The 27,982-nt window shown below is 37.6% G+C and overlaps 1 protein-coding gene across 4 annotated transcripts in view; it reads left to right on the forward strand.

The window, feature by feature from the left end:
• PTPN3 (protein tyrosine phosphatase non-receptor type 3) overlaps positions 1-27,495 on the forward strand; it is a 274,154-nt gene extending 246,659 nt beyond the window's left edge. For all 4 annotated transcript variants that reach the window (XM_043540415.1, XM_043540417.1, XM_043540416.1 and 1 more), the window contains 4 exons: positions 4,525-4,653; positions 10,216-10,361; positions 12,767-12,902; positions 17,918-27,495. In XM_043540415.1, coding sequence (XP_043396350.1) covers positions 4,525-4,653; positions 10,216-10,361; positions 12,767-12,902; positions 17,918-17,995 — 489 coding nt within the window. In that variant the 3' untranslated portion in view covers positions 17,996-27,495. The remainder of the gene's footprint in view (positions 1-4,524; positions 4,654-10,215; positions 10,362-12,766; positions 12,903-17,917) is intronic.
• The last annotated feature ends 487 nt before the right edge of the window (positions 27,496-27,982 follow it).

Consider the following 27,982-nt stretch of genomic DNA (forward strand, 5'->3'; position numbering starts at 1 on the left):
GATTTTAAAAAATTAGGAGTACACTATTTCATTTAGGTCAAAAGTAGATTGTTTTTCACATACTTTTTTTCTTACTTTTCCAGCCGACCAGGCAAATAGGGCAGCAGCCTGTAACTAAAACATTTTCACTACGTAGCAAGTATTCCAATTTCTGAGGTGATGTAAAAGTTATCTTGGCCAGGAATGGAGATAACCATTTCTTTCTCTAGTGGCAGAGCAGGTTACAAGACAATAAGGAGTGCAGCAAGTCTTCACGCTAGCCAGACCTACTTGGAGAAAAGACTCAGTAACAGCATACCTCCCTTCCAGATAGGTCATCTGCATAGTCTGGAAACAGAGACCTGTAAAGGCTTGTTGTGTTAATTTAGATGGAATAAATGGGCCCAAAGGGTTAAAGGTAACCCAGCCGCTATCCAATATTAAGCAGTTTTAAACAAGATTCAAGGTTTGGTATCCAGAGACCTCAGTCTGCTTAGTACTGTGGGAAATAAAGGGGGGAAAACCCTTATTTGACAGTCTTTCAAATAGTTATTACCATCCTTAATACCGTCATTTTGGGGAAAAGAGAAGAAATTAGTTGAGACAAGCTGGAGGTGGTGTTATAGTCCAATTCCCTTTCCTAAAAGACAAGCAAACGCACATAAGAGGGGGAGGAAAAAGAACAGTAAAGATAGAAAATGCAGCTTTTCTATCTGGAGTTGACTATTTCTTGCAACCCCGCTACTGGAAATACACCAGCTCAGCATATGGTCTTGTTAGCCACCCAGACATGGCAGACTTGAACCAGCATCAGGCTGTTAGGGTATTGCTTTTTAGCTGCCTCTTTCTGGTCACAGGATTACAACAGTGTTGCAAATTTTTGACTGGCAAAGAAAGGCTCTTATTAGACAAAGGAGGAAGGAGAGAGATGGGAAAGAAAAGAAATAAGGTTGGGAAGAAAAAGGACACATTGGGGACAAGAGGGTGGTATTTGGGATTTAGCTGGAGCTGATGGAGGTGGTGATGTGATTTTGGTTTCTCTCTTTGGCCCCGTCTGATCAGGAAATGTTTCAGAATCAGGATAACGAAGGCCCCAGGCAGAGCCGTTCCTTGGGTACAGCAAATTGGGGCATCCACCCTGGGCCCTGCGCTTCAATAAAATTGTGAGGAAGCAGGGAGGGGGGTGAGGCAGGAGGCGGATGGGCGAGCAGAGTGAGGAGGCCAACTGGGAGGGGCAGGTGGGTGGGGAGGAGGAGCCCCCTTACCAAAACCTTCTGTTCCTGCCCGACGGCGGGCCCCACCGATCAGTACCTCCCCCTCCCTTTCAGTACCTACCGCGGATCATATGTTTTGTGGCATCAGGAGAGGGGGAGGAGCGAGGCCGCAGCGCGCTCGGGGTGTGGGGGGGCAGAAATGGGTGGGGCAGAGCAGGGATGGGAAGAAACAGGAAAGGGGTGAGCATCTCCGAGCAGATTAGAAACTCGGCGCACATGTCACAGGCCCCGCACCCTTCTAGGGACTGCCCTGGTTCCAGGAGATGGCAGGGGTGGCAGCTATGTTGGTGAAGCTCACTCCAGTATCCGCTTTGTTTTCCAAAGTCTTTCTTTGAGATCCCCAGAACGGAATGAGGGGTGGAATAGCCCATCCCCTCATTATTTTTTCTGCCAGTTAGTCCTAATTTGGCACTCCAATTTTGGTTCATTGGTTTCCAGTTCCACACTTTCCTTGTTTACCAAACATGATTTTAATGCAGTCCTTGAGTTATATCAGGAGGCCTTTATGTTTGGACATGTTTAGTCTTGTGGTCTCTTTTTTTGCAGTTTTTCCCATTAACATTTGTCATTATAGGTTATTGTGACATTTTAGGAACTTTCACTTTTCACAGTTGAGCTCTCAATTAGGGTAAATTTGTAAGTCCCAATTATTACAACAGGCCATCCTTAATGTACAGTTCAAAATATCCAAATATTTCTCATACCTGTGGATATTCGTTAATTGAGAAAGGCAAGAAGACATATTTATTGTATGCTACCTTCAGGGATTACAGATATAATTTGCTCTGAGCTTCATTAAGGTTTTCACCCTTCTTCCTACAGTCCTAACCAAGTCAAGTTCCAAAAAGACCAAAGAATGGAGGGAATGGTGAACTTGTTGACTATGTATCTTCTTGAGCTGTTCTTCCAGACATAATATTGGAAGGCACTGTTGATTCATGTGCAAAATACTGAGCCAATAATTTGTATAAAGGCATTGGCTTTGGTCAGACTAATACATTCCCCTATTTCTGCCCTGAGTAAAGCAAGTCAGGTGTAATCTGAGAGGCTGAACATTCTCCTTAAAAATGTATTTGACACAACCTCTAACTCACTAGTATTCTTCCAGCCCCACATTTTTGCACCATGTCGTATTTGGGCACAGACTTTAGCCTTGAGAACTCTAACTGCCGAAATGATTAGACTGCCCCCATGGACACGAAAGACTTGCAGCACTGCTTGTATAGAACTTAGGGATTTCTTCTTTATCTCCTCTATAGTCTGTCCCATTGGCCATTATATGTAAACCAAACAACCAAATGGGGGTAAAACCTGGACTATTCAATATAATGGCTATCAAGCATCCATTTATGCAACCTTGGTCTATGGCCGAAGACAAATACTTTAGTTTTCTGATAGTCTATGGTAAGTTACTCCCCCTGGCAAAAAGAGCTAAAGTCCTTTAACATGTGCTTCAAGCCCAGGGCAGCTTAGGACATCTGCATAGAGCAGGACCAACAAAAATCAGGTGAAATTTTTGGGAGGGAAATACTGCACTAAAGCCATCAGCACCTCATTAATCTGAAAACCAAAAATGGAAAGGGCCCATAAGCAACCCTGAGCCACATTTTGTGATGGATAATAGGGTCAGTCAGTTCACCTTGCTGCCCTGTCCTAACTTTTGCCACCATCTGGCTATGAAGGACTCTCAGGAGATAAAGCAGCCTAGTATCTATACAAGTCCCAGTTATCACTTCAAAAACTGAAAAATACCCGTCACACCTTTTTTGATCGTAAAGGTGTAGCCTACGGTTGCTGGAAACCCAGGCATAATGGGAGAATTGCCAGCAAGCGATTTGTAGGTGTTTTTCACTCCCTCTGCAAAGTCTCAGTGACACAAAGGGAGCAGACCAGGGCAGAGAATCTGCCCCAGTATATTGAATGTGGCCCCTTGATGTTTCTGAAATATGCTTGGCCCTCAGGCTGAAAAGATTTGACATTACTGTTCTAGAATCTGTACTTTGCATTCTTGAAAAAATATCCCTCATGTTTGAAGACTTTCATTTCTGATGCTTCTAATCCTTCCAATCTGTTTGACCTCTGACATACATTTTGATGTAATTAGTTTTGATAGTGACCAAATACATGTTGTTTCTCTCCACTCCCCATCCCTACCATCTGGAAAAGGATAACATGACTAAAAGTAAATATCTTGATATTTGTCATACAAATGAAAAATCAGTATCCTCTTTGAAAACTTCCCCTGCAGTGTAAATCACACATTAAATTACTTGTTCCAGCGTACTCCTGGCAAAAGCACTTTCAGCTCATTAAAATGAGTTGCAGTGCTTTTGCCCTCCAAAACAAAGAAACTGTTATCCGAGTTCACTAATGTACCATTCTCTTCCACTTGCCAGTCCCTACTGCAATCTCGCTAATTTATGCTGCCCACCCAACCTTAATGCCTCCTCAGACTTGCAAAACTATATGCAAAGGTCAAAATGGCACATTATTAAAGTAAAAAAAAGCTCCTTGTAATTAGTTATTTTGACCCATGGATATATATTCTCAAATTTATGTGGGAACAACGCTGAGGTTTGACATTTTGATCCTGTCTTCAAGGCCAGTCTCCATTTTTGTATCCATGTACACCCATGATTTGTAATATTAAATTGATATTGTTTCAAAATGTTGTTCACTTGAAAAAAAATTACCATATGTTACTGTGAGATTTCAAAAAAAAGAAAATAGCACTTAAAAATATCTGTTAGCTCAGACCACATTTTGTAAAACAAGAATTTGACTGACCCAACAAAAACTTGGGTTGTATTTTTACAGAAACTCTGCTATTATCCACTGAGCAGCAAAAATGTGATTGCTCAGTGGTTGTGGGGGGTTTTAAATCTCAGAAAGCAGGCACTGAGGATTAAAAGTGTTCAATAATGCCATTAGATGTGATGGATCTAATTTTTCACCGGCTCGTACACTGTAGTCATTCATTGACCCCTGTGTAAAGTGAATGTGAGGATCACAACTTTGGCATTCAGTACGCACTTTGCACGGGTGTAAATGACGACAGAAGGCTGTGGAGAATCAGGCCCAACATGTCAAGCTGTTCTCAAGTATAGATGCACACATTACATAAAACAAACCAGAACAGTTATAAATAACATTACTGAGCTCTCTGAATGTTGACATAGGAAGAGAGAGTTGGGTCACATAGATGCCCTGTTCAAATGAGAAAAAGTATTAATTGTAAGCTCATGGCTTGTACTTTCTTTTTTCTTTGCAGACCAAATGTCATCAGTATTGGCCTGATCCACCAGATATAATGGAGTATGGAAACTTTCGTGTCAAATGTCAATCTGAAGATTGTACTATTGCCTATGTTTTTAGGGAAATGGTGATTACAAATATTGAGGTGAGTGCTTTTCTGTAGTGTGGCCTTTAGCTTTTGGGGACAGGGGGGTTGTTTTGTTTTGGTTTTGTTGTAGTGAAAAATATAGCTAAGTATTGTCAGCTTGTATATATATTATAGGTATTACATGAACCAGTGCACTTTGATTAATTTTCTTTAGGGATGCCCCAAAACCATGCAATTCTGAAGATCCTTCTAGTGAGTTACTTTAAAAAAAAAAAGTCTAAAAAAGTAACTAATTATAAAGCCTTATTGTATTATTAAGTTATTGTATATTTATACAATATTATACTCAGCCATGCTGCTCTACAGCCCCCGACTCTAAACAAACATTTAGGGCTAAAATATGGGTTTTTTTCTTCATAATATTTTTGCTCATTCAAAAGCGGAGGCTGGGACAATTCTTCAGTGCCACACACCCATAGAGCAATAAGCAGAAAAAGGTGAATCCTTGTAATGTAGTATTGAGGGACCTTGCAGAATCATGTGAATCTTCTTCCATTAGTTTTGTTAAACTGAAAAGGCAGCTTCATAGAGTGCACAGTTTGAACACTTGCAATTTATGCAAGGTTTTTGTACCCTTCGGCTGCTGCTATTTTGTTGTAATGAAAGGGGAGAAAAGAGGGGAAGAGTCAAATGCATGAAACACTTCTACAGATGAATTTGTACTGAAAAATTCATATTCAGATCACATCCAAGTTTCCTGAAAGTGTGAGTTTGTTTATACAGAGGGGCTTGGTTCCTGTCCACCTCTAATTTTAAGCTGCCGTGTGGTTTTCTCTCTGACATCTTTACATCCTCTCTCAAAGTTCTGAATCCACCACATACTGACCGGCTTTTTTAATTAAAGTTCAAGTGCCAGAAATCATACCTTGCAAATTAAAATAGAAAAATCTTAAATCTCTAGCCCCTCAAGCTACATATCTGACTACTTCTCCCCAAAGTAACTGCACCACTCCAATTGCTTTGCAGAGTGCAGAATTTATTGTGTTCCTCCTGCCCCCTCCTTATTACTTTGAAAAGGTGTTGCAAATATGATTGTGTGCCTGTACTTCCTTCTCTGTGAGAGGGGTTTGCTGTGTTCCTGCCTTCATGCACACACATGCACATAGCTCAGTTACCTCTGACTACCAGTGGTATGTATTGCTCCCATGTCAACTTTTGGAAAAACCCAAAGCCAGATAAGTAATAAAAGCAATTTGTGAGAGTTTAAATGGAGTAACAGGCTACTGCAACCAAAGTAGGTGGTACTGGGCATACAGGGATGAAATTTATTCTGAGATTTAAGATAGGAAAGTAGATTGAGCATAGTAGAGTTTGGACTTATTGACAGGAAGGGAGACGTGTAAATGGGGGCATTCTGAAAAGTGAATATTTATTGTGATAAAACATTAAAAATTTGAATCAAAATCTTAGGAGAGCACATCAGAAAAAGTCACAACTGTTTGAAAAGGAGGATAAAAAAGGGTAACTAAGATAATGAAGTTTGAGGAACACTGGGATATTTAACAAAGGAGTACATTGGTCCTTAGGAAAGAATAGAGCAAAGAACAGAAAACTGAAGATGCTTGTGTTATACCAATAAAATAAAAACCAGCAGGATCTTATTAAAGGGGAAAAGGCAAAATACCACATTTATTGTGAATACAGAAAGAATCATAGTAAGCAGTTAGTTATAGCTATAACATTCCATTCAATTTCATATTTATTCACACATTCATTCACACACACACACAGGTTCTGCAAGGTTGTTATCATAGTTACCAGCCTTAGAGTTGCTCATGCCAAGCTACTGGCCAGGTGGCCTGGACATGAGGAGGGAGCAGGGCCTTGTCAGATGCACATCTGATGCTCCTGGAAGTTGGTTTGCAGAATCAGACCCCAAAGTTCTCACTTTCTAGAGTCCATTTTTGTAGGAATTTCTTCCTATGCCAGTCTATGGGAATTGCTTCATCATGCTGTTGCTGAATCAATCAGCAGATAGCACATTCCTGACGGCTCCGTGCTGCTAGATGTTATCTTGTTCTTTGGTTCTCCCATTTTTGAGGCTGTTGGGTGGATTCCAGTCTGCCCTCTGGGGGTCCTCTGGTTATTTCCACTTGACGTCGTCTTCAGCCGATGGACACTGCGTTCTTAGGCTGGCACCTCCCTGATCATTCAGTTATTATCCACACCAAGCATCCATCCGCATACATCCTCTATCTCTATTTTAATCACAATTGTTAATACAACAAAAGGGCGGGGAGTCTCTGGGTGCTGTTTCTGTTGTTACAGAGTATTGCTTTGAGTCTGTCTCTGTGTGAATTGCTTTGAGAACAGACTTTGTCTTAGAATGTACTAACACAAGTACAGCTTGCAAGCTTAGCAGCTTGCAAGTTTCACACATAGAGGGAGAGAAACAGTACCAAAAACCAAGAGACCACTTAATTAGTAATACCCTGGAATTTAAACTATGGGGAATCAAACTCATTTGTGATTTTAATACAGAACTTCTTTAATATGATCCAACACTTGCAACAACAGAAGTAGTCTTGATGGACTAGTGTGCTCTTATTCTAGAGAGATCTTATGTAATGTGCTTGCTCGTTGTACTTGATGTCTATGAGCTATTAAAAATGCAGCTCCTAGCACATTCAAGCCTTAATTTGTGATGAGTAATACTTTCATTATTTAAATCTAAAAAACCACTCAAAATGCTATTGAATTTTGTTTAGCTGTCTCCAGGTGTCTCAATAATGTGTCCCTTCAGCACTCACACATATGACTCAGCCTGGAATCTTTATTGAACACCTAAGATCACACCACAGACTCCCTGGCTTGTTTTAGAATGAGTCAAAGTTTCATCTAGCCTGAGTGCTATGATTCAAATGCACTCTAGCTTCTCCAGTTAGTGAGAACAAAACTGTTCTATCCATAATATATGTAATCGCTGTTCCACCTTATCTCTTTGAGGCACTGAGGGTGAACTCCCCTAAGTTTTCAAAAGAAAACTATTATAACGTGTGTGGGCTTTTTTCTTTGGGGTGGCTTCCGCATACTCCCCCTTATGGGATTTGACTGGCTTTGCAGAGTTTTGGCAACATTCTAGAAAGCAGTGATCAAGAGACCAACTAAGCTGCTCCTTGTGGCAACAAACAATTCAGAGCTGAGGCTATAAAAGGACCATGCTTGTCCATCTGTCCCAGTTCCTTTCTGACACCCCAAGTCAAGCTGTCGATACAAAGACCTTTCCTCTCAGCTCCTAGAGTGATTTCTGGGGAGTTGATCCCAAACTCACCTCGTTTCCAGTGTGTTATAGTTAGCTAGCTGGTTAGTGTTCATTTACATTGGTGCACATTTAGGATTTACTCTGGAACTTGGGTCCCTGGGCCTTTTGATCATCATTGTTGAGGCCTTGCCTTCAAGGATTTATGCCAGGATATATCATACCATTCCGTGTTCCTGGCGGGGGATGTATATACATACCATTTCTTCTGCCTGAAAGAAACTCATTCCCAGGACTTCAGCGCAGTGTATAGGACTTTCATGTCTTGAGCCCACTTTGCTAGGCAATAGAGGTTCTATTCTACATGCCTGGTCCCTAGAAATGATACTGGATCTAATATCTGCACTTGTCAAGGTACAGAGCAAGCTAACTATGGCATCAAAGTCAGGCAATTCAAGGAACTGAGGTGGTTGTAGCCACACAGTCCTTTTACAATTTCAGCTCATAATGTTTGATACCATAAAAAGATGCTTGTGTGAGCCCATCAGAAAAAACGTAGCGAACTTAAAATGTGACCCGAGTATGAACTCATGCGGTGATATCCTGAGTGTGAGAGCAGCATTCTTCTCATTTGAGTGTTAATGTTGAGCTTAATGATGAACACTGAAATGTCAGCATAGTTAACTATTTCACTGTTACTAAAAATATGGAAGAAAGAGGGTTGACCATATTATGAAGATTTTTCACGGTCTCTGTGAGTGGCATTTCATTTTGGCATGGTGATATATTAGAGCTTGGGGGAATATCACCGCTCATTTTTTCCAGTCTAGCCACTGCAAAACAGTCTAGTTTAAAAAGTTAAATGTAATATGGACCAAAGACTTGTTATAAAACTAGTGTTTTTTAAATCATGCCCCATGCATATGTTGACAGCTGTTTGTATGCAAATAAAGCAAAATGAGTCAGTCACTGGAACGCATTTGCATGTGAAGATGATTGTGTTAAGAGGAGTTGCTATTGCATGATGAGAATCAACAGGAAGTTAAGAAAATGAAGTAGTTTCTAGTACATGGCTTCCCTTAGTTTTAATTAAATGAAAAAGAGCCCTTTGTACAATAGAAAGAAAAGGAGGACTTGTGGCACCTTAGAGTCTAACAAGTTTATTTGAGCATAAGCTTTCGTGAGCTACAGCTCACTTCATCGGATGCTGTAGCTGTAGGTCATGAAAGTTTATGCTCAAATAAATTCGTAAGTGTCTAAGGTGCCACAAGTCCTCCTTTTCTTTTTATGGATACAGACTAACACGGCTGCTACTCTGAAACTTGTACAATAGAATTTCTCAACTAATTAACATTTTCATGACACAGAATCAAGTGCTTCCACAGGCAGTATAAATGTAATTCATTCATAATTTCTCTAACCTATCAGTATATACTGTACATAATCTGTCCTGTTAACAGGAATCATAGTTAGCAAATATATGTGCTTGTGTTCTGACCAAGCCACAAATAGACATACATTATTTAACATTTCTCCTTTGTGTAAGTGTATAAGATGTATGATGACTATGAAGGGGAAAACAAATTTAGAACTGGTCTGCAGCCATATTACCTTGTAGTGTAATCCTATTAAATCTCACAAGGTCAGAAGGCTTGCACTGGGTCAGTATTTGGAGGGAAGACCTAGTGTGCTGTAGATAGTGATAACAATTTTGCAGGTGGCACTGTTCCATCGGTGTCAGTACTAAACCAACATCCCAGTGTGGTGTTGGCAGATGCTGCTTCAGATACCTTCTTTTGGATGAAATGTAAGCAGAGGTCTATGCTACTTAATCATTAAAGATCCTGTGGCATTTTTTGCATGACGGAGGGGTGTTTAACACCCGAGTCCAGACCAAATTTCAAATCTGGTAATTGCATTCTGCCTGTAAATTTCTTCTGCAATTCAGCAGGTATTTCCTCCTTTCTAATCTAAACTATTGTGTAATATTGCTGTACATAGCTGTTGCCGTGTGTTACTTCAGAGATGGCTGCATTTCTTTGCTGGAATTACTGTTCCCAAAGTATAAATGGTAAAGCATTTTGAAATATTTTGGGCTCAGAGGAGCTATATATAGTAAATATGATCTTATTAAACACCTACATTTATTTTTAAACTTTGTTCTCCAAGAATCACTTATTTTATTGTTTTTTAATAAGAAAACATTTTGTTAGAAAATCTTGCAGTCTGTTGTATAGGCTATGGAGCCTTGTGCTGCCTAGGTATATTTATTATGAAACAAACTGCATTTATCCAATGAACTTTAGTAAAGCTACTACAATACTGAGTGAGATATGGTGACACTACCAATTGCATTTCAGACAGAGGAAGAGCACACCATCACCCATCTCCAGTATGTTGCTTGGCCTGATCATGGTGTTCCTGATGACTCCAGGGACTTTTTGGAGTTTGTCACCTGTATGAGGCCAAAGAGAGTAGAGAATGAACCGGTCCTTGTTCATTGCAGGTACTTTAAATAAAAGTTCTGTTACATTGGATGGAGTCCTAGAGATTTAATATTCCATCTGTCCTGTAGAAATGAAGTGTCATTTTATACATTATTCAATAGTATGCACCCTGCAGGGCAGCAAATTCCTTGAAATAAACGTGAAATCGTAAGGCTATAAGCCTATCAGTCAGTGAGCACTCATCCAATGGAGACAAAAGTTACGGTATTGTATCTAAGAGGTTGGGTTTCTTTACTATTCCATTGTCTCCTTCATGATTAAACTTTCTGGTTAAATTGCTCGATTATGTGACCATCTGACACCAATAATTGTTGTTTAATGTAATAAGCAACTTAATACTTTTTAATAGAGCTGTCGATTAAGTGCAGTTAACTCACGTGATTAACTCAAAAAACTAATCGCGATTAATCGCAGTTTTGATCGCACTGTTAAACAATAGAATACCAATTGAAATTTATTAAATATTTTTGGATATTTTTCTATATTTTCAAATGTATTGATTTTAATTACAACACAGAATACAAAGTGTACAGTGCTCACTTTTTATTAATATTTTCTATTACAAATATTTGCTCTGTAAAAATTATAAACAAAAGAAATAGTAGTTTTCAGTTCACCTCATACAAATACCGTAGTGCAATCTCTTTATCAAGAAAGTGTAACTTACAAATGTAGATTTTTTTGTTACATAACTGTACTCAAAAACAAAACAATTTAAAACTTTAGAGCCTACAAATCCACTCAGACCTACTTCTTGTTCAGCCAATCACTAAGACAAGCAAGTTAGTTTACATTTATCGGAGATAATCCTGCCCACTTTTATTTACAATGTCACCTGAAAGTGAGGAACAGGCATTTGCTTGGCACTTTTGTAGCCGGCATTGCAGGGTATTTACATGCCAGGTATGCTAGCCATTTGTATGCCCCTTCATGCTTCAGCCACCATTCCAGAGGACATGCTTCCATCCAGATGATGCTCATTGGAAAAAAAACATGTTAATTAAACTTGTGACTGAACTCCTTGGGGGGAGAATTGTATGTCTCCTGCTCTGTTTTACCCACATTCTGCCATATATTTCATGTTATAGCAATCTTGGATGATGACTCAGTACATGTTGTTCGTTTTAAGAACACTTTCACTGCAGATTTAACAAAACACAAAAAAGGTACCAATGTGAGACTTGTAAAGATAGCTACAGCACTCGACCCAAGGTTTAAAAATCTGAAGTGCCTTCCAAAATCTGAGAGGGACAAGGTGTGGAGCATGCTTTCAGAAGTCTTAAAAGAGCAACACTCTGATGCAGAAACTACAGAACCACCAAAAAAGAAAAACAACCTTCTGCTTGTGGCATCTGACTCATGATGATGAAAATGAACATGCGTCGGTCCGCAGTGCTTTGGATCGTTATCAAGCAGAACCCGTCATCAGCATGCATGCATGTTTTCTGGAATGGCGGTTGAAGTATGAAGGGACATATGAATATTTAGCGCATCTGGCACATAAATATCTTGTGACACTGACTACAACAGTGTCATGCAAACGCCTATTCTCATTTTCAGGTGACATTGTAAACAAGCCGGCAGCATTATGTCCTGCAAATGTAAACAAATTTGTTTGTCTGAGCAATTGGCTGAACAAGAAGTAGGACTAAGTGGACTTGTAGGCTCTAAAGTTTTACATTGTTTTATTTTTGAATACAGTTATTTTTGTGCATAATTCTGCATTTGTACATTCAACTTTCATGGTACGGTACTTGTATTGGGTGAATTGAAAAATGCTATTTCTTTTGTTTTTTACAGTGCAAATATTTGTAATAAAAAATAAATATAAAGTGAGCACTGTACACTTTGTAGTCTGTGTTGTAATTGAAATCAATATATTTGAAAATGTAGAAAACATCCAAAAATATTTAAATAAATGGTATACCATTATTAACAATGCGATTAATCATGATTAATTTTTTAATCGCTTTACAGCCCTACTTTTTAATAGTTATATAACGAATTTAACCTCAAAGTCCTTTTTTGTGTAGCCCTAAAAAACAATCCATCATTTCTTCTTTTCACTTTTCAGTCTTAAGGTTGATTTTAAATAAAATCTAAAAAACAATATATCATTTTTTAAAAATTATAACAATTTTAAAGTCATTTTCTTAAACTTATGGTTTTATTTTTTCTAGAATTTTCTTTTTATTTATGTTAAAATGTTTTCTTGCAGTTGTATAAAGAAAATGTTGCTTATGTTGTCCTAAAAATATACATTGTGTTCTATTCTTACTTTTAAACTGTGTGGCTTTTATTCCTACAGGTATGTAGAGTGTTTTAATGTTAGTCTGTGATATGTATTCAGTGCATGGCAAAAGCCTATTAATTTTATTGGGGGGGGTTCTGTTACATTTTGTAGTGCTGGAATAGGCCGCACTGGTGTATTGGTCACTATGGAAACAGCTATGTGCTTAATTGAAAGAAACCAACCGGTTTATCCACTGGATATTGTACGAAAAATGCGAGACCAGCGAGCTATGATGGTGCAAACATCAGTAAGTTAAGGAGAGGGAGTCCCTTATGCATTTTGCATGCTCTTTGTTTCATTAACATAGAGAAACATGGGTTCTTCACATAAAGTTGATTTAGTTATTTGCATGATTTTCAATTATTTTTATATTGCATTAGCTGAAAACATAAATTAACCTTTTCAGAAAGGACAGCCCTGCTTGTGAGTTGTGTACTTCAATTATTTGTAAATGTTTAAACTTACTTCCTATCTTGCCCTTTAAAGACACATCCATTTTCGTAACTAGCAAGTAGTAAACTAGAATGAACTTTGAGTCAGTTTTGTATATATCTCTTATAAAACATATTATATGCAAACATTTAAAATATAATTTAGTTTGTAAATTTCATCCTTAACAGAGAACATTACAGAGAGCCTTTCATAAACTAAAAAGAAAAGGAAGATTTTTTCAGGTGTGGTTTAAAAAGAAAAGTGACTGGGGGCGTGTCTGCAGTGCGTCAGGTGAAGACACTCTATGCCAACAGGAGAGAGCTCTCCCATCAGCATAATAAAACCATTTCCACAAGAGGCAGTAGCTATGTCAGTGGGAGAAGTTCTCCCACCGACATAGCACTGTCCACACTGGCACTTATACCAGTGTAACTTGTGTCACTCAGGGTTGTTTATTCACACCTCTGAGCGGCATAAGTTATGCCAACATAACCTGTAGTGTAGACATAGCCTTAGGGAAAATTCTGATGGGACAGCACAGGTTTAAAAAACAAAACAAACAAAACTCACCACCATTTCAGTTTTGAAGAGTCAAAGGCAGGAATCAGAAGGAGCCCTAGGTTGGGGGGAGAGGGGAAAGAGTAAGCAGCAGAGAATTTTGAAAATCAAGAAGCAGTTTTGAGCGGTCTTTAGAAATGAATATGTTGCCATTGAAAATATTAGGAATGGAGGAGTATAGGTCCCACTTTCTTGAACAAGGGAGTAGATTAATTATTGGTAACAAGATCTGGATGTCAGGTGGAATGAGAACAATGTGCTTGTTTACAAAGCAGTAAGTGTCTTGAACTAAAGTGGAGTACAGGGATTTAAACCCACAAACATGACAGTTGAATTTGGCACTTTATATCTCTTGGAACTTCAGAAGGAATGACACAGAAAATGCCTCACAGTTCTCATTCAAGCAAAGGAAAGAGGAAGCTAACTGATGAAGAGGTGTAAACTCTACTTAGTAATGAGTTAATGACCTTAAGAGCAGGCTGTGTGATTCACCAGAGTAATTATTCTATTGGATCCAAAAAACTGTGTTAAAAGAATGTTAAGATTGCAAAACTGAGCCCTCAAAAATTAGGAAATGCCAGAATTAAGTTTGCCTTTGCAACCTTAATTCTACTCCTTTGGGCATATTCATTATGATAATCTTCAATTACATGATTTTATACTATTTTTTTCCATGGGACACCTGTCTCATGCAGTGAACCCTTATTTTTATCCTTCTCATTCCGTGTGTGGCCCCAAGCCTTACTAATGGCACACCACCCAACCGCTGCTCTGAATACAAAATTATTAATTCCTTGTGTGCCATTTTGTGGCACTCATCTGAGTGTTTCAGAAGCATTAATGTATTTATTTTCACAACACCTTTGTCAGATTAGGTGCTGATATTAATCCCATTTGACAGATCAGGAACTAAAGCACAAAGAGATAAAAAGCCAAAATTGTTGTGTTCGTTAATTTTAAGTACCTGTTTAAAAAAAAAAAAAAGTCACAAGTGCTTTCTCTCTCCTGAGGATTAAATAAAAGTTTTATTTGTCCTTTTCTGAGGTAGGAAGGACATGCCCAAAACATTTCAAGTCAGTAAATCAGATTTCCCAAATTGGGTCTTCAGCCTGGAGTCCTCTGAGGTCTAGCCCCAGTGCAAGAAATTTGGGGCTAGATATGTAAAAGGAGCTAGGTGTGTAACTGCCAATTTAGGTGCCTGGATGCCAGAATCAGGCCCCATTGGGGCTCACAAAACCCCCACTCAGTTGCTGCTAAACCCTATAAGTGCCTAAAATTGCTGGAGCCTAATTTTTTTCAGTAAAAGTTCCTTAAGTCCATATGTCCCTGCCTCTGCGCATGCACACTTCAGCACATCCAGACACCAAAGCCACAGCACAAATCTGGGGAAGACAGGAGTTCTTCCACCTAACTCACCTGCAGGGCCCAACCTAGTAAGCGTACTTAGAGGTTGCCTGCTGAATTGGGTACCCATAGGCAATCTCACACAAAGGCAACAGTTGCGGGGAGAGGAGGAGGAGGATCTCTGTTGTAACTTTTAGCCCAGTGGCTAAAGTACTCAGGATGTGGGAGACCCTGGTTCAAGTCCCCCTCTACCTGAGGGAGAAAGGGATTTGAACTGGTATCTGCCACCTCCCAGGTGAGTACTCTAACCACTGGGCTTCGGGATATTTTATTGTTTCTTCTTCAATCTCTCTGGTTGAAGCTGTTCTACTGTGATAAGTTAAAAAGTCATTGGGCTGGGAGAGAGAAGAAACACGAGAATGACTCTGCAGTCTGGTGGTTAGAGTACTCACCTTGGAGTTTGGGAGACTCAAGATCCAGTCTCCCTGCTCCAATGACTTTTTTAACTGTATCCACAGTGGAATAGCTTCAAGAGGAGAGCCTGAGGGAGCCCCACATCAGAATATTTTCAAAGCACTTCGAATTTGTATAGCACTCTGTGTTCAAAGCAGATATGTTCAAGTAGATAGTGAGGCAAAAGAGAATTACAGTTTGGCTACAGCAGACTGGTCACAAAAAGAGGGAGGGTATAGGTGAAAATTTTCAGAAATGAGTAACTTTCTTGAGATAATGATTATTTAATTGATTACTTTAAGACTTTAGGGAGAGATTTAGCAAGGAGGATTGCTAGGCTGCTTCATAACAGGGAATTGTTAAATGGGTGCCAGGCCAGTGGATTTCCTTTAGTCCTCCTCTACTATATGACCCCTGAAGAAGAAAAAGTTGTTATGCTGACTCAGCCTATTAAACCCGTGAGGTTGCCTGGTGATGAGCGTAGAAGGGGTAGCAATCCATTAAAGAAGATGAAGAAGTCTTACAATCAGGTTTGACAATGACTGCTATGCCTAGAGTCACAATTTTTAAAAAAAGCTAACCTTGGGAGTGTTTCAGTGGAGGGCAGGAGAACACAGTTGAATGAGTAATCAGAACGCAAGCAATGGCAAGGAAAACAAGTAGTCACTGTCTGCATCGTAGGAATCAATGATGAAACATCCAATCGTATTTCTAAATAAGTTGCTTACACAATGGAGTTAACAGAAGTAATAAAGCAGGGAGTTAAATATCACAGTTGACTTGTGCAGGCAGCAGTGAAATATGGAAATGACTCGCAATGAAGGAAAAGTCAAAGTAATTAACCAATGTAAACAGAACAACAAACATCACAGTCATAAGAGCAAATCGATATTTGAGGTGGGAGTAGTTGACAGAGAGTTGGGGGAGGGGGAATGACATGAAAATGCCAACTTACATCCCCAAGAGTTCCTGTAAATTTTAGCCAATTTTGTAAAGCACAAGAAAATAGTTACTCCTCAGGTAATGAACAATGATAACATATTGAGAACTGAGGCCTAAGTGCAACTGCAGGACCTTCACTCCTCCTCAGGCTGGATGGGTCTAGGAGCAATGCTAAACCTTAACGTTTTTTGGAGGGAGGGATTAATATAAGCTACTGCCAAACACCCCATTGCAATCAACATGAGAATGTAGGGCGGCGGGCTAAAAAAAGGTGTGGCTCAAAATGAAGGAGTTAATACATACTCGCACTTCTGGGACCTAAAATCCTCTAGGCATATCACACTTGAGTTGCTGGGGAGAGTTTATATTTTGGATACTTGAAGCCCCTTCTGAGAAAGCAAAAATATGTGTAACTTGGTCTCACTTTCTAGTGCTACTATAAAGCTCTCTTGAATTTTTATTGAGATCCCATATTCTCAGGCTTTTATATTAGCCATCAATATTTGCTTCAGGTTAAGTATGTTTTGGAACTTATATGGCTCCAATTTGTCAACAAGAGGACATGATATTCCCAGTTCAGAAAGGGACTCAAATATTTTTAATGAATGTCTGGTACAGAGAAGATGATTATGGAAAAAATAGAAATTTGTTTAATGGTCTATTTCTTAGATGCTCTTTAACAGGAAAAAGACTCTAATCTCATTTGTAAAGTACTTCATTATAAAAACATTCCAAAGTGCTATAGGATTCAAAATGTTGGGGGTGATGAGGTAAAAGGAGGGTGGCTGTCATAGTTCAGAGTTCTCTCTCAAAAGTTTGTACCCTGTCTGTGCAAACTGAACTAAATCAATTTCAACTTGTGCAGCAGTATTGACATAGTTTGGAAGATAAAACCGTTTGTTTAAGCATTTTAAATGAAAGACATGAAGTACTTCGCCACCTTCCATTTGTTAAATTAAGAAACTGTTTAATGCATTTCCCTTATTTTAGTTTGCATGCTTTGAGGACTCAAGTAATGTATATTAAAGGAATGGATAAATTGCTATCATTTAAATGATCAATTAATATCAGTACAAATTACAGCATAGATAAAATATATGAAGGAAAGTATTTCAAACAAATTAGCTTCCATTTAAATAGCTGTGTGTGCTAAGGAATCAGATGCATAAATTTAGACTTTCCTTCTGGCTAAATCTTGCCTCTTGGATGTTTGTACATTGTACCCATTAAAGTTACCAGGAGACTCATGCTTGCATCTGAGGTAAAAATTCGCACTATACAACGTTTGGCATTTACGGGAATGTAAATTCTGCACATATCTCCACTGAGTGGGACTGTAATATTTTTTATTTTTTCTATCTGTCTTTGTATCTGTCCTCTTCTCCTGCCCATGTTTCAATGCCACAGGTGACAGTAAAGCTGAAGATAGTTTACAATGTTTAGTTAGTATTCATTACTAAACTATAATCAATAGCTTATAACTGATGTGACTGACCATTAATATTTTTGCTCATTCTTTCTTTAATTATACAGAGTCAGTACAAGTTTGTGTGTGAAGCTATTCTTCGTGTTTACAAGGAAGGATTAGTTCGACCACTGGATTCCAGTTAGTACACCTGTGAAAGGATTAATTTCATCTTCTAAAAACACCGGTTGTCATAAAGCAAGGGTCTCATTTCTGTAAGTGACTAGAGAATTCATCAAAAGCGCATGGGAAGTCAGATGAGCACATTTGAGCTGTGGCACTTTAAATTTCTGTAAAGGATTACTAAATCATGTACAGTATATAGAAGACATGTATATATGTATATGAGAGTAGTTGTGCATAATATGCATTATATACATACTGAAAAGAAATAATCAAGGAAACTTTAGTACATAACCTGCATCTTTTACTGCTGTAAAAACAAGTTTTCCTCTAGAATTTATTTTAACTCTGGTGTTTACCATTCTAAAATACAAAAGGAAAACCAGCAGTATTAATGAAAAAAAAGTGCCCCAGTTAATGAGGCATTGAGTGTCTTCATCTCCTATTGAAGTCCATGGGAGTAGAATGCTCAACACCTTGCAAAACTGGGACCAAAATATTGATATACAAAGTAGAGTTGGTCATATTATTTGGTTCATAGAGGTTTGTCAAACATTTTACATAAATAGAATGCCAAGGGCTAAACCCTAAACATGTCCATTAAGAGCCAGAGCAATTAAAGAATTAACTCCCATCAACCTGATTGCAAATATGCCGGTTATACTAATAAACTTTTAATAAATCAAACATAGCATACCTGACACGCAAACTAATGTTGCTTTGCAGGTTTTATTGAGATCTTACACAGCTTGAATTTCCCGTTTTCTTGACCTTTCAATAGTTTACCTATTTCCTGTAGCCTCTTCCGCTCTGCTCCTTTGCACCCTAATATGGTACATCCTGTTTATACTTAATTTCACTGTGTTTTCTTGTGGTTTTTCTCTTTATAGACTGAAAACATTTAAACTAAAGGTTTAAGTCTCATTTGTCTTTGTTTCCCAGTGTATTTATTAGTTCTCACATGCAGGAGTGGACTAATATTGCACACCAACTGCTAAATGCTTTGGCTTACTATAAATGCAGACTGGCCCAATGCAGTATCGGAAAAAATGTACTACTGAACCTATTAAACATGTTGCTGCTAACTCAAGGTGTAAAACTTGCAAGGACACAGAGGCTACTAGTGTTCAGATGATAAAACATTGACTTCATTGCCATTCAATAGAAATCTTATTCTAATTCAGTGGAATGCAATAGTGTGAGGTGCCTCTTTCATATTTCTTTCCTTTGTATAAATGCAGTTAAGTTCATATGAAGACTTCTACGTAAAGAGAGAGAATTTGTGCATTGCTAAATAATTCACCCTAAGGTACAATGGTCTCAGTTTCATTTCAAAGGGAAGAATTGGACTTTCTGAACAATATAACCACAATTGTATGACATTAATTTATTCTGAATACACTTTTTGATTGTCCTAGATAATTCTGCATTTGTGAATAGTGTGTTAATTTTAAAAAAAAAGTTCTATGGGATTGTATATAATTCTGTTATTTAAAGATTCGTTCTAAATAAGGAAAGTTGTCTAAAATTTATATTGGACATATAAGCCAGATGTTCATATGTGTGTAAAAAAAAAAGAAAAAAAAACTAATTTTCTCTTTATATATATATATACATACACTTATATACATATACATTTTAGAACTATAATTTGTCTTATGAATGCTATCATTTGTATTTGACAACAGATTATTTTATAGAAACTTCCACACCTGGATATGCTGCAATCTTTGACATCCAAGAGACTTTTTTTCAGAAGAAGATGGTTTGAAAGCAGGTGTAGTTCATTCTAGATCACTCACCCTTCTGTTGTGCAGATTGGTCCCTTCTTGGAGATTACATCATTAGTCGTAGTTGGAGGGAGAGAGTTTTTTGGTACTTTTCTTTAGTCAAGACGTTCATGCTATTCAGAACAAATGGGGTTATATGGCAGCCTAGCTAATATGTATCGGTTGAAGGGTGAGTAGTTTTTCATATTCTTTCAAATATGCTATTCAAGATTTAGCTTGAATTGGTGCTTGTCGTATACTGAACCACTATTATCTGGTGGATTAGGCATGGATTAGAATTCAAGAGAGTGTTTCTAGCCCAGATTCTGATACTATTTTGCTTTGACTGTGGCAAGTCATTTAACCTCTCTGTGCCTCAGTTACCCCATATATAAAATGGGGCTGCTTGTGCTTATTACCTTTGTAAAGCATTTTGGAAAAAACACATGAAAAAGTGCTATATGTGTGCAAATTATCTATTATTATTATTATTATCCTTATAATACAGGACTGTTAGTGTTAAAAATTGTTGCTGCTGCATTACTGGAAATTTGGCAACTGCAGAAGGCTCAAAGCACTAAAAGAGCCGTATCTCCCATCTGATTCACTGTCAGGAGGTTTCCTTTTATTATGTCTTCAGTCCCCTTTGCATCCACCCAGCACTTTCAGAAGTAGCACTGCCTCCTCCCCCACCCCCGCCCTCCAGGTCCTTGAGAAGAAGTGCTGCTTACAGTTAATCTTACTGGCAAGTGATAGTGTGACAGGAGCCAGAAAAGAAGTGGAGAAAAGAGTATAAGAGAACAGCATGAGAAGATTGAGAGACTCCCTTGTGGTATACATTTGATTCCTTAAAATATTTTATTATTTTTAGCCTACTTGTGTTCCAGGAGGTTAATGTGTTTCTGCCACTAGTCATGCTCCTCTTTATTGTGTCCAGCATATAATGTACTTCCCAAAATGCAATAAGTTACTTCCAGTACATAACTCCAGTATCTTCCAGCAGTGCTGTACAGCTTTGCCTTATACGTTAATGCACATGTAATGTTAAAAGTGTGTAATCATATTTTGCTATATAAAGCTTTTCCTTTTTGGTCTGGTAGGTCTAGAGAAAAGACTGGATTTTTATTTTGAATTTCTTCAATTAATACTTGGATTCTCAGAGATCGTATAAGGCACTGATACCTGCTGTAGTATTAACTTGAAACAGCTGTTTAAAAAGACAAGTTGATAATTTCTGTAATTAGTATACTTTTTAAGATCAAAAGAGCAAATCTTAATCTGAAAATTGACCAGTAATTTGTCTACTTCTATTTCACAGTCTTGCTGGGTTTTGCACATATACAGTTAGCCTTTTTTTTTCTTTTTTTCTTTTTTTTAAGTGCCCAACATGGGCCTTTGGGGAATGAATGCCTTCCTTTTATCAAATGGGTAGTGATTTTGCCCTGGGCTGTATAAACCTTAAAATTTGATCTTGTAACAGAAGCATAATAACTGGAAAGGTCTTTTCAACTCTGATGTTTTTGTCACAATTGAATAAACTTTAGCAAGATGTGTGGGTAATTATATATGCATATAATAATTACTTGATTATTAGTAGGAGTTAGGCTCTTAACCCCTAAAATACTTACGTGCCAGGGTGAAGTAGACAAGTAAAAAGAGATGCTGTGAAGTCAAGAGTCCATATAAACCACCACAAGCATGCGTACCTCATTTTTTCTTGTTAGTATACAGTCAAATAATTAAAATAGTGTAGTACTCAAAATTCATAGCGTGGAAAAAAATAGGCCTTATCTATTCTTGTCCACTGGAAAAAGTACTAATATTTATTCTTCTGAACTTAGAAAGGTAAACTTTAAACCAAAGTAGTTTTATATTTGCTACTCAAGTAAACCAAAATGCCTGTTACAAGTGTCTCCAGAATTTTGTCAAAGGAGCACTACAGAGCCCTACATGTGATGTTCCATAGCTGTAGTAAGAGTGGCAGATTTCACCATATTTTGAAAATAAAAATGGTGCCATAAACCCAAGTATGCCTTTAGTATATTATGGCTAATCCAGTTAAAATATAACCAAAAAGAAAAGATAGCTAAGATTACATACTTGTTACAGAGTACTGGTTAGGCAGACCATAAATATACCATATTGCACCATAGTGCCAAAATATCCCCACAAATTCTTTGATTTTGTTGCCAGTAACCTTGCCAGTAGAGCTTTGTACTTAATTATGTGTAATTAAAATGTACCTTAATTGTTCAGCAATATATTTGATCGTACATCTGATTTCTCTTACCATACATCTAATTTTTTGCTTTCTATGAAATATTCAGTACATTGTTTTGAAACAACAGAAGCGCTGAAACAATAGTGAACTGTATGTTTGTTTTATTCCAAATGTAATAATTTAACCAAGAAGAAAAAATGGTATTCCTAATAGGTAGTGTCCTTATATGCCAAAATAAAACAGGTGTCCAATAACTAAAAACCCTGTCTTAAAGGCCTGGTGGGTTCACACTTGATCAACTTAAAAATAATCAAAATAGTGCAATTCAAACATTAATATGAGCCTCCTCAAACTTTCTTAACAATGGTGTTATTCTGAAATGTCCTTAAAGAAAGCATTTAGAGGCAAATTTGATTTTATTCATTCACATAAAGACTTTCTAGAAATAATGTGCAAAAGGAAATGTTTATATTTCCATTGTTAACCCTACAATTATTCTAATTGTTTAAAAGCTTGTATTAATTGAAATTATATAGAAGCTAAAGTTGTTTCATGAAACACTTTTGTTCAAAAGGAATTGAAAGCCAAGTGAATGATTAATTCATTATTTAAAACATAATGTTTTGATGTGTTCTCTTGCATGTAGGATCTGACACTGATAGTGTTAAACCATATCAGGTGACTCTGTTCTAACAATAGCATTGTATTAATAGACTAAGCATGATAATTTTATGTTATATGATTTGTTTCAACATTCAACATATTTCTTTTTCCAATCATGCAGTTGCACAGCACAGTAGACTTCCATATAAGAACTGTTATACTAGATCAGACTAATGGTCCAGCTAGCCAAGAATCCTGTCTTCTGACAGGAATGAACAAAACAGGGCAATTATCGAATGATCCATCCAGTTTCATTCAGTCCCAGATTCTAGCAGTCAGAGGTTTAGGAACATCCAGAGCATGCAATCCCTGAATATCTTGGCTAATAGCCATTGAACTTCATGAACTTATCTAGTTCTTTTTTGAACCTAACTATTCTTTTGGCCTTCACAACATCCCCGGCAACAAATTCCACAGATTGACGGTGACTTGTGGGAAGAAGTACCTCCTTATGTTAATTTCGTTGGGTGACCCCTGGTTCCTGTGTTATGTGAAGGGGTAAATAACACTTCCTTATTCACTTTCTCCACCCCAGTCGTGATTTTATTAACTGCTATTTTATCCCCTCTTAGTCGTCTCTTTTCTAAGATGAGCAGTCCCAGTCCTTTTATTCTCTTCTCATGTGGAAGCTGTTCCATCCCCCTCATCAATTTTGTTGCCCTTCTCTGTACCTTTTCCAATTCTCTATATCTTCTTTTAAATGGGGTGACCAGAACTGCACATAGTATTCAAGGTGTGGTGTACAATGGATTTATATAGTGGCATTATAATGTTTTCTGTCTTACTATCTATCACTTTCCTAATGGTTCCTAGCATTCTGTTTGCTTTTTTGACTGCTGTTGCACATTGAACAGATGTTTTCAGAGAACTACCCATGGCGACTCCAAGATCTCGTTCTGAATGGTAACAGCTAATTTGGAACCCTGATATTTTTTATTTACAGTTGGGATTATTTTCTCCAATGTGCATTACTTTGCATTTATCAACATTGAATTTCGTCTGCCATTTTCTTGCCCAGTCACCCAGTTTTGTGAGATCCCTTTGTAACTCTTCGCAGTCAGCTTTGGACTTACACTATCTTAAGTAATTCCGTCTTGTCTGCAGACTTTGCCACCTCACTGTTTACCCCCTTTTCCAGATTATTTATGAATATGTTGAACAGCACAGGTCCCAGTACAGATCCTTGTGGGACCCCTCTATTCATCTCTCCAATGTGAAAATTGACCATTTATTCTTAACTTTTGTTGCCTATCTTTTAACGAGTTACTGGTCCATGAGAGGATCTTCCCTCTAATCTCATGACTGATGGTGTTGGACTTTGTGAAAGGCTTTCCGAAAATCCAATACACTATCTCAACTGGATCACCCTTGCTTGCTGACCCCCTCAAAGAATTCTAATATGAATTATTATTATATTATGATGAGGGATGATTTCCCTTTACAAAAGATGTGTTGACTCTTCCCCAACGTATCCCGTTCATCTATGTGTCTGATAATTGTGTTCTTTACTAAACTTTCAACCAATTTGCCTGGTATTGAAGTTAAGCTTACTGGCCTGTAATGGCCAGAATCACTTCTGGAGCCTTTTTTAAAAATCGGTGTTACGTTAGCTATCTGCCAGTCATCTGGTACAGAGGCTGATTTAAGTGATATGTTACATACCGCAGTTAATAATTCTGCAATTTCATATCAGAGTTCCTTCAAAACTCTTGGTTGAATTCCATCTTGTCCTGTTGAGTTATTACTGTTTCATTTATCAATTAGTTCCAAAACCACCTCTATTGACACCTCAATCTGCCACAGTTCCTCAGATTTGTCTCCTAAAAAGAATGGCTCAGGTGTGGGAATCTCCCTAACGTCCTCTGCAGTTAAGACTGATGCAAGAAATTAATTTAGCTTTTCTGAAATGGCCTTGTCTTCCTTGAGTGCTCCTTTAGCTCTTTGATCATCCGATGGCCCCACTCACTGTTTGGCAGGCTTCTTACTTCTGATGTACTTAAAAAATGTACAGTACATTATATCCACAATCAATGGGATTTGCCATATTTCAGAGATGTGAATTTTTTGCAACAAACAAATCTTTAGTTGATGGTACAGTACACTGATATGCTTTTAAATTTTTCCTTACTGGAAATACGAGTTCAAGAAGTGCAAGGCAAGTGTATATTATAATTATGCTCCATCCATTTTGTATAGCTGAACTTTCTGTAGCTTAGTAGTTTGTTAGCTTCTGAGCACGGATATTTTTTTAACTGAACAAACTTTTCTTAAATATTAAGAACACTTTGAACTCAAACTGCATGTGTGAACTGCTCTGTACTAAGATAAAGAAAAGGGGGAGAGATGGGTAAAGTAGGAATTCAGTGAATTCCAGAAAATGGTAGCCATTAGTACTGCATGTTTCATTTATAATATAGTAAAGGCTCCACTAAATATTTCCAGAGAGATACATAGTAAACTGTACTTTAATGATGGCCTGCAAAAAAAAAAAAAATGATCTTGTTCCCTTTTGTATTTCCCTGGTTTTGCTTAAGACTTTTTGGAGGGGTCTCAGATTATATTTTTTACTCGCTGTTTCAGCTGAACTGAAAGGATGAGGGTTTTGAATCTTCCTTTATCCAAAACATTCAGTAATCATTTAAGTTAAATAGGTGTTAACATAAGCAGCAAGAGTTTGACTGAACTTCCCTTTCATTTTTCAGTTGCTCAGCTTTCACTGTCTTAATTCTTGTGATGTGATCATTTCAGTAATTCTCCAGTGATCACTGGTTCTGTCCACACTACAGCCATTTTTTCAAGGTTCCAGTTGTTGCTAAAGCCAATTCAGCTTTACCAGTGTTAGCAACATTAGTACCCTTTGAACATAAAAAAATAACAGCTGCCATCTTTGTTTTGAACACCATATTGTTTATATTTGCTGCAAGTAGAGTTAGATGATGCTGAAGTCTGCCTACATTAGAACTCCTAGCATTTGCTTTAGTTCCGCTGGTGTTAGCAAGTGGGAATTGTTTGAAAAAGCAGGGGGAATTCTTTTTAGGGCAGTCAAGACCTGAATTTCTAACTTAACGAATGAGCAGAACAAATTCTTTAAAAAGAAAAGTCTTAATGAAAACATGATAAAGTGAAAAAAGACACAAGTCCCATTTTTTATTTTCCTTTAAAATGTGTTTATATATGTTATTTCTGTAGGAGTGAACAGAGACCAATTTTCCTACTTAATAGAAAATCCTGTTCATCATGTTTTTTCCTGTTGAAGTTGACCTATGAAGGATATAGTAAAGTGGACTTGTGCCCTTTGTGGCTTATGGGTGTGTAAAAAAGGCCTGAAAGTTGTATTTCTTCCAAAAAAAGGTTGATGGTTGTTTTCTGCTTATTTTTAAGTTATGAATTTCTTGGAAAAGTCCATGTGACTGAAGAACTTGTAACATTATGACATCATAAATGCTGAGGACTTGAGAAAGGAAGAGAGTGTTAGCCAGACAGCTGCCTACCACATTAATACCAATGAACATTTTGGGGAAAGGATGTCTTTCCTAAATAATCAATCTCCATCCTTTTAATTTAGGTGAGAGCGCTCACAGCACACTTGCTGTCAGACCTTCAAGAAATCCTCTTGAAAAGAACTGATTTGACATCCCTGATATTTCTAATATTGTTGGGAGTAGGGGGGGAGGCAGCCCACTCTTTCAGGTCTTCAAGTGAGCAGCGTTATTCATTTAAAATCCTTTGTAGATCACCTTCAAGTTTGACACAGAGAAATTAGTTAGCTTTCTATCCAAGAGGAGGAAAACTGACTAAATCCTGTCTAGGAAAGAAAGTTCAAAATACCTTAGTGTCAGCTTAGGTAAATTTTAGTTTTCCACTCATAAGTGATAGTTTGGCGAAGTAGCAGTTGACTCTTGTTATCAATCAGTGCCCACCCTTCTGATTCAAGGCTTCATTTACTTAAATAATGGTCTGTTGTTAAATTTGTTCTTTTCCTAATTTCCAAAGGAAATTAAGTTCCTGTCATGAGGAAGACGAGGAAGGGAGTTAGTATACACACTCAATATCAAATCCAGGTTTCACAAAATAAATGGCAAACATTAATGCATGTATTCCAGATTTCTGTAGTGAGTAGTAACCATAATTTATCTATCTGTTTCTGCACTTTGTCCATGTAACATTAATAGAGAGAGAAAGACAAGAAAAATGGAGCAGACGATTTTACCAAAGTTTTAAGATGAAATAAGTATACATTATAATAAATGTGTTATTAAAAGTTGGCCTTTGTTTTGTTTGACATGTCCTGTTCTCTCTATTACTAGAATAAAATATATGAGACTTGGGGAAGCCAGGAATTTGACAAGCAACTTGAAAAGTTTCCATTATTTCAATGACTAAATTTATATTTTTATATATGTTCAGGTAGAGTTTTTATCTGAGATGTAGATCAAGCATGTAAAATAATACATGTTTAATGATTCTGGCTATTTTTTTGTTCATGGTTGTGTCTGTGCCACTGAGTAATGTCTTCTTCTGAGATCTTAGCTGCCAGTGCATAAAAGTTGTAAAAGAGTTGATGTGTTGAAAGGTGGGGGGGAGGAAGGGAAATAATTCTGTATCCTTAACTGTGCTTGTCTTTTAAATCATTAAAATGTAAATTGATGTTAATATTTCAAAGCTTAATTTATTGTTCAAAAATGTAGACACACTTCTTCCTGAAATGAATGTAACATTTTTCTTTTTTATTTTTATAGGAATAAAATATTGGTTAATGTTTTCAGTATAATTTCCTTGGGTTATTGGAACTGTTCTGAACACAATATTATGGCCACCATTTATGTTGTTGGTTAAAGGCTATTGGTGAAATAAAGCATTTTTGGTTATCTTTTTGTAGTCATTTTATTCAAGAAAAAAATCTTGAGGAGTACTATGAAAGCATAGGTTACTAACTTTTTATCTGATGAACCCTAATGAAAATTGAGAATGGTTGCAGCCAGAATGCATGTGTTAGTATAAAAACATCTAAAGCTCCTCAACATGACCTGCAAATGGGCCTCAGTTCTTTTCAGAAGGGTCGAAACCCACTGGATTCTCATCTCCATGCCAATGTAATCTCCCTAGTAACAATGTCAAGTAGGACGCCAGGTAGCAATAATTATGATGGCAGTTTTGTGACACAGATATGTCCACTAGCAAAAGGACTAAATATACCGATGTACTCCTCATATCCCACCAAATTGTCAGTCACTAATTCCCAGTCTATACTAGGAAATTAAGTTAATAGGCGCCGAGTTTCTAATATCCCCGGGGGGGGCTCTCCCTCGTGATCTGCCTAGGCCCCGCCTCCACTCCACCACTTCCCCCAATGCCCC

Source organism: Chelonia mydas, chromosome 2 (genome assembly GCF_015237465.2).
Source record: "Chelonia mydas isolate rCheMyd1 chromosome 2, rCheMyd1.pri.v2, whole genome shotgun sequence".
Classification (NCBI taxonomy): domain Eukaryota; kingdom Metazoa; phylum Chordata; order Testudines; family Cheloniidae; genus Chelonia; species Chelonia mydas.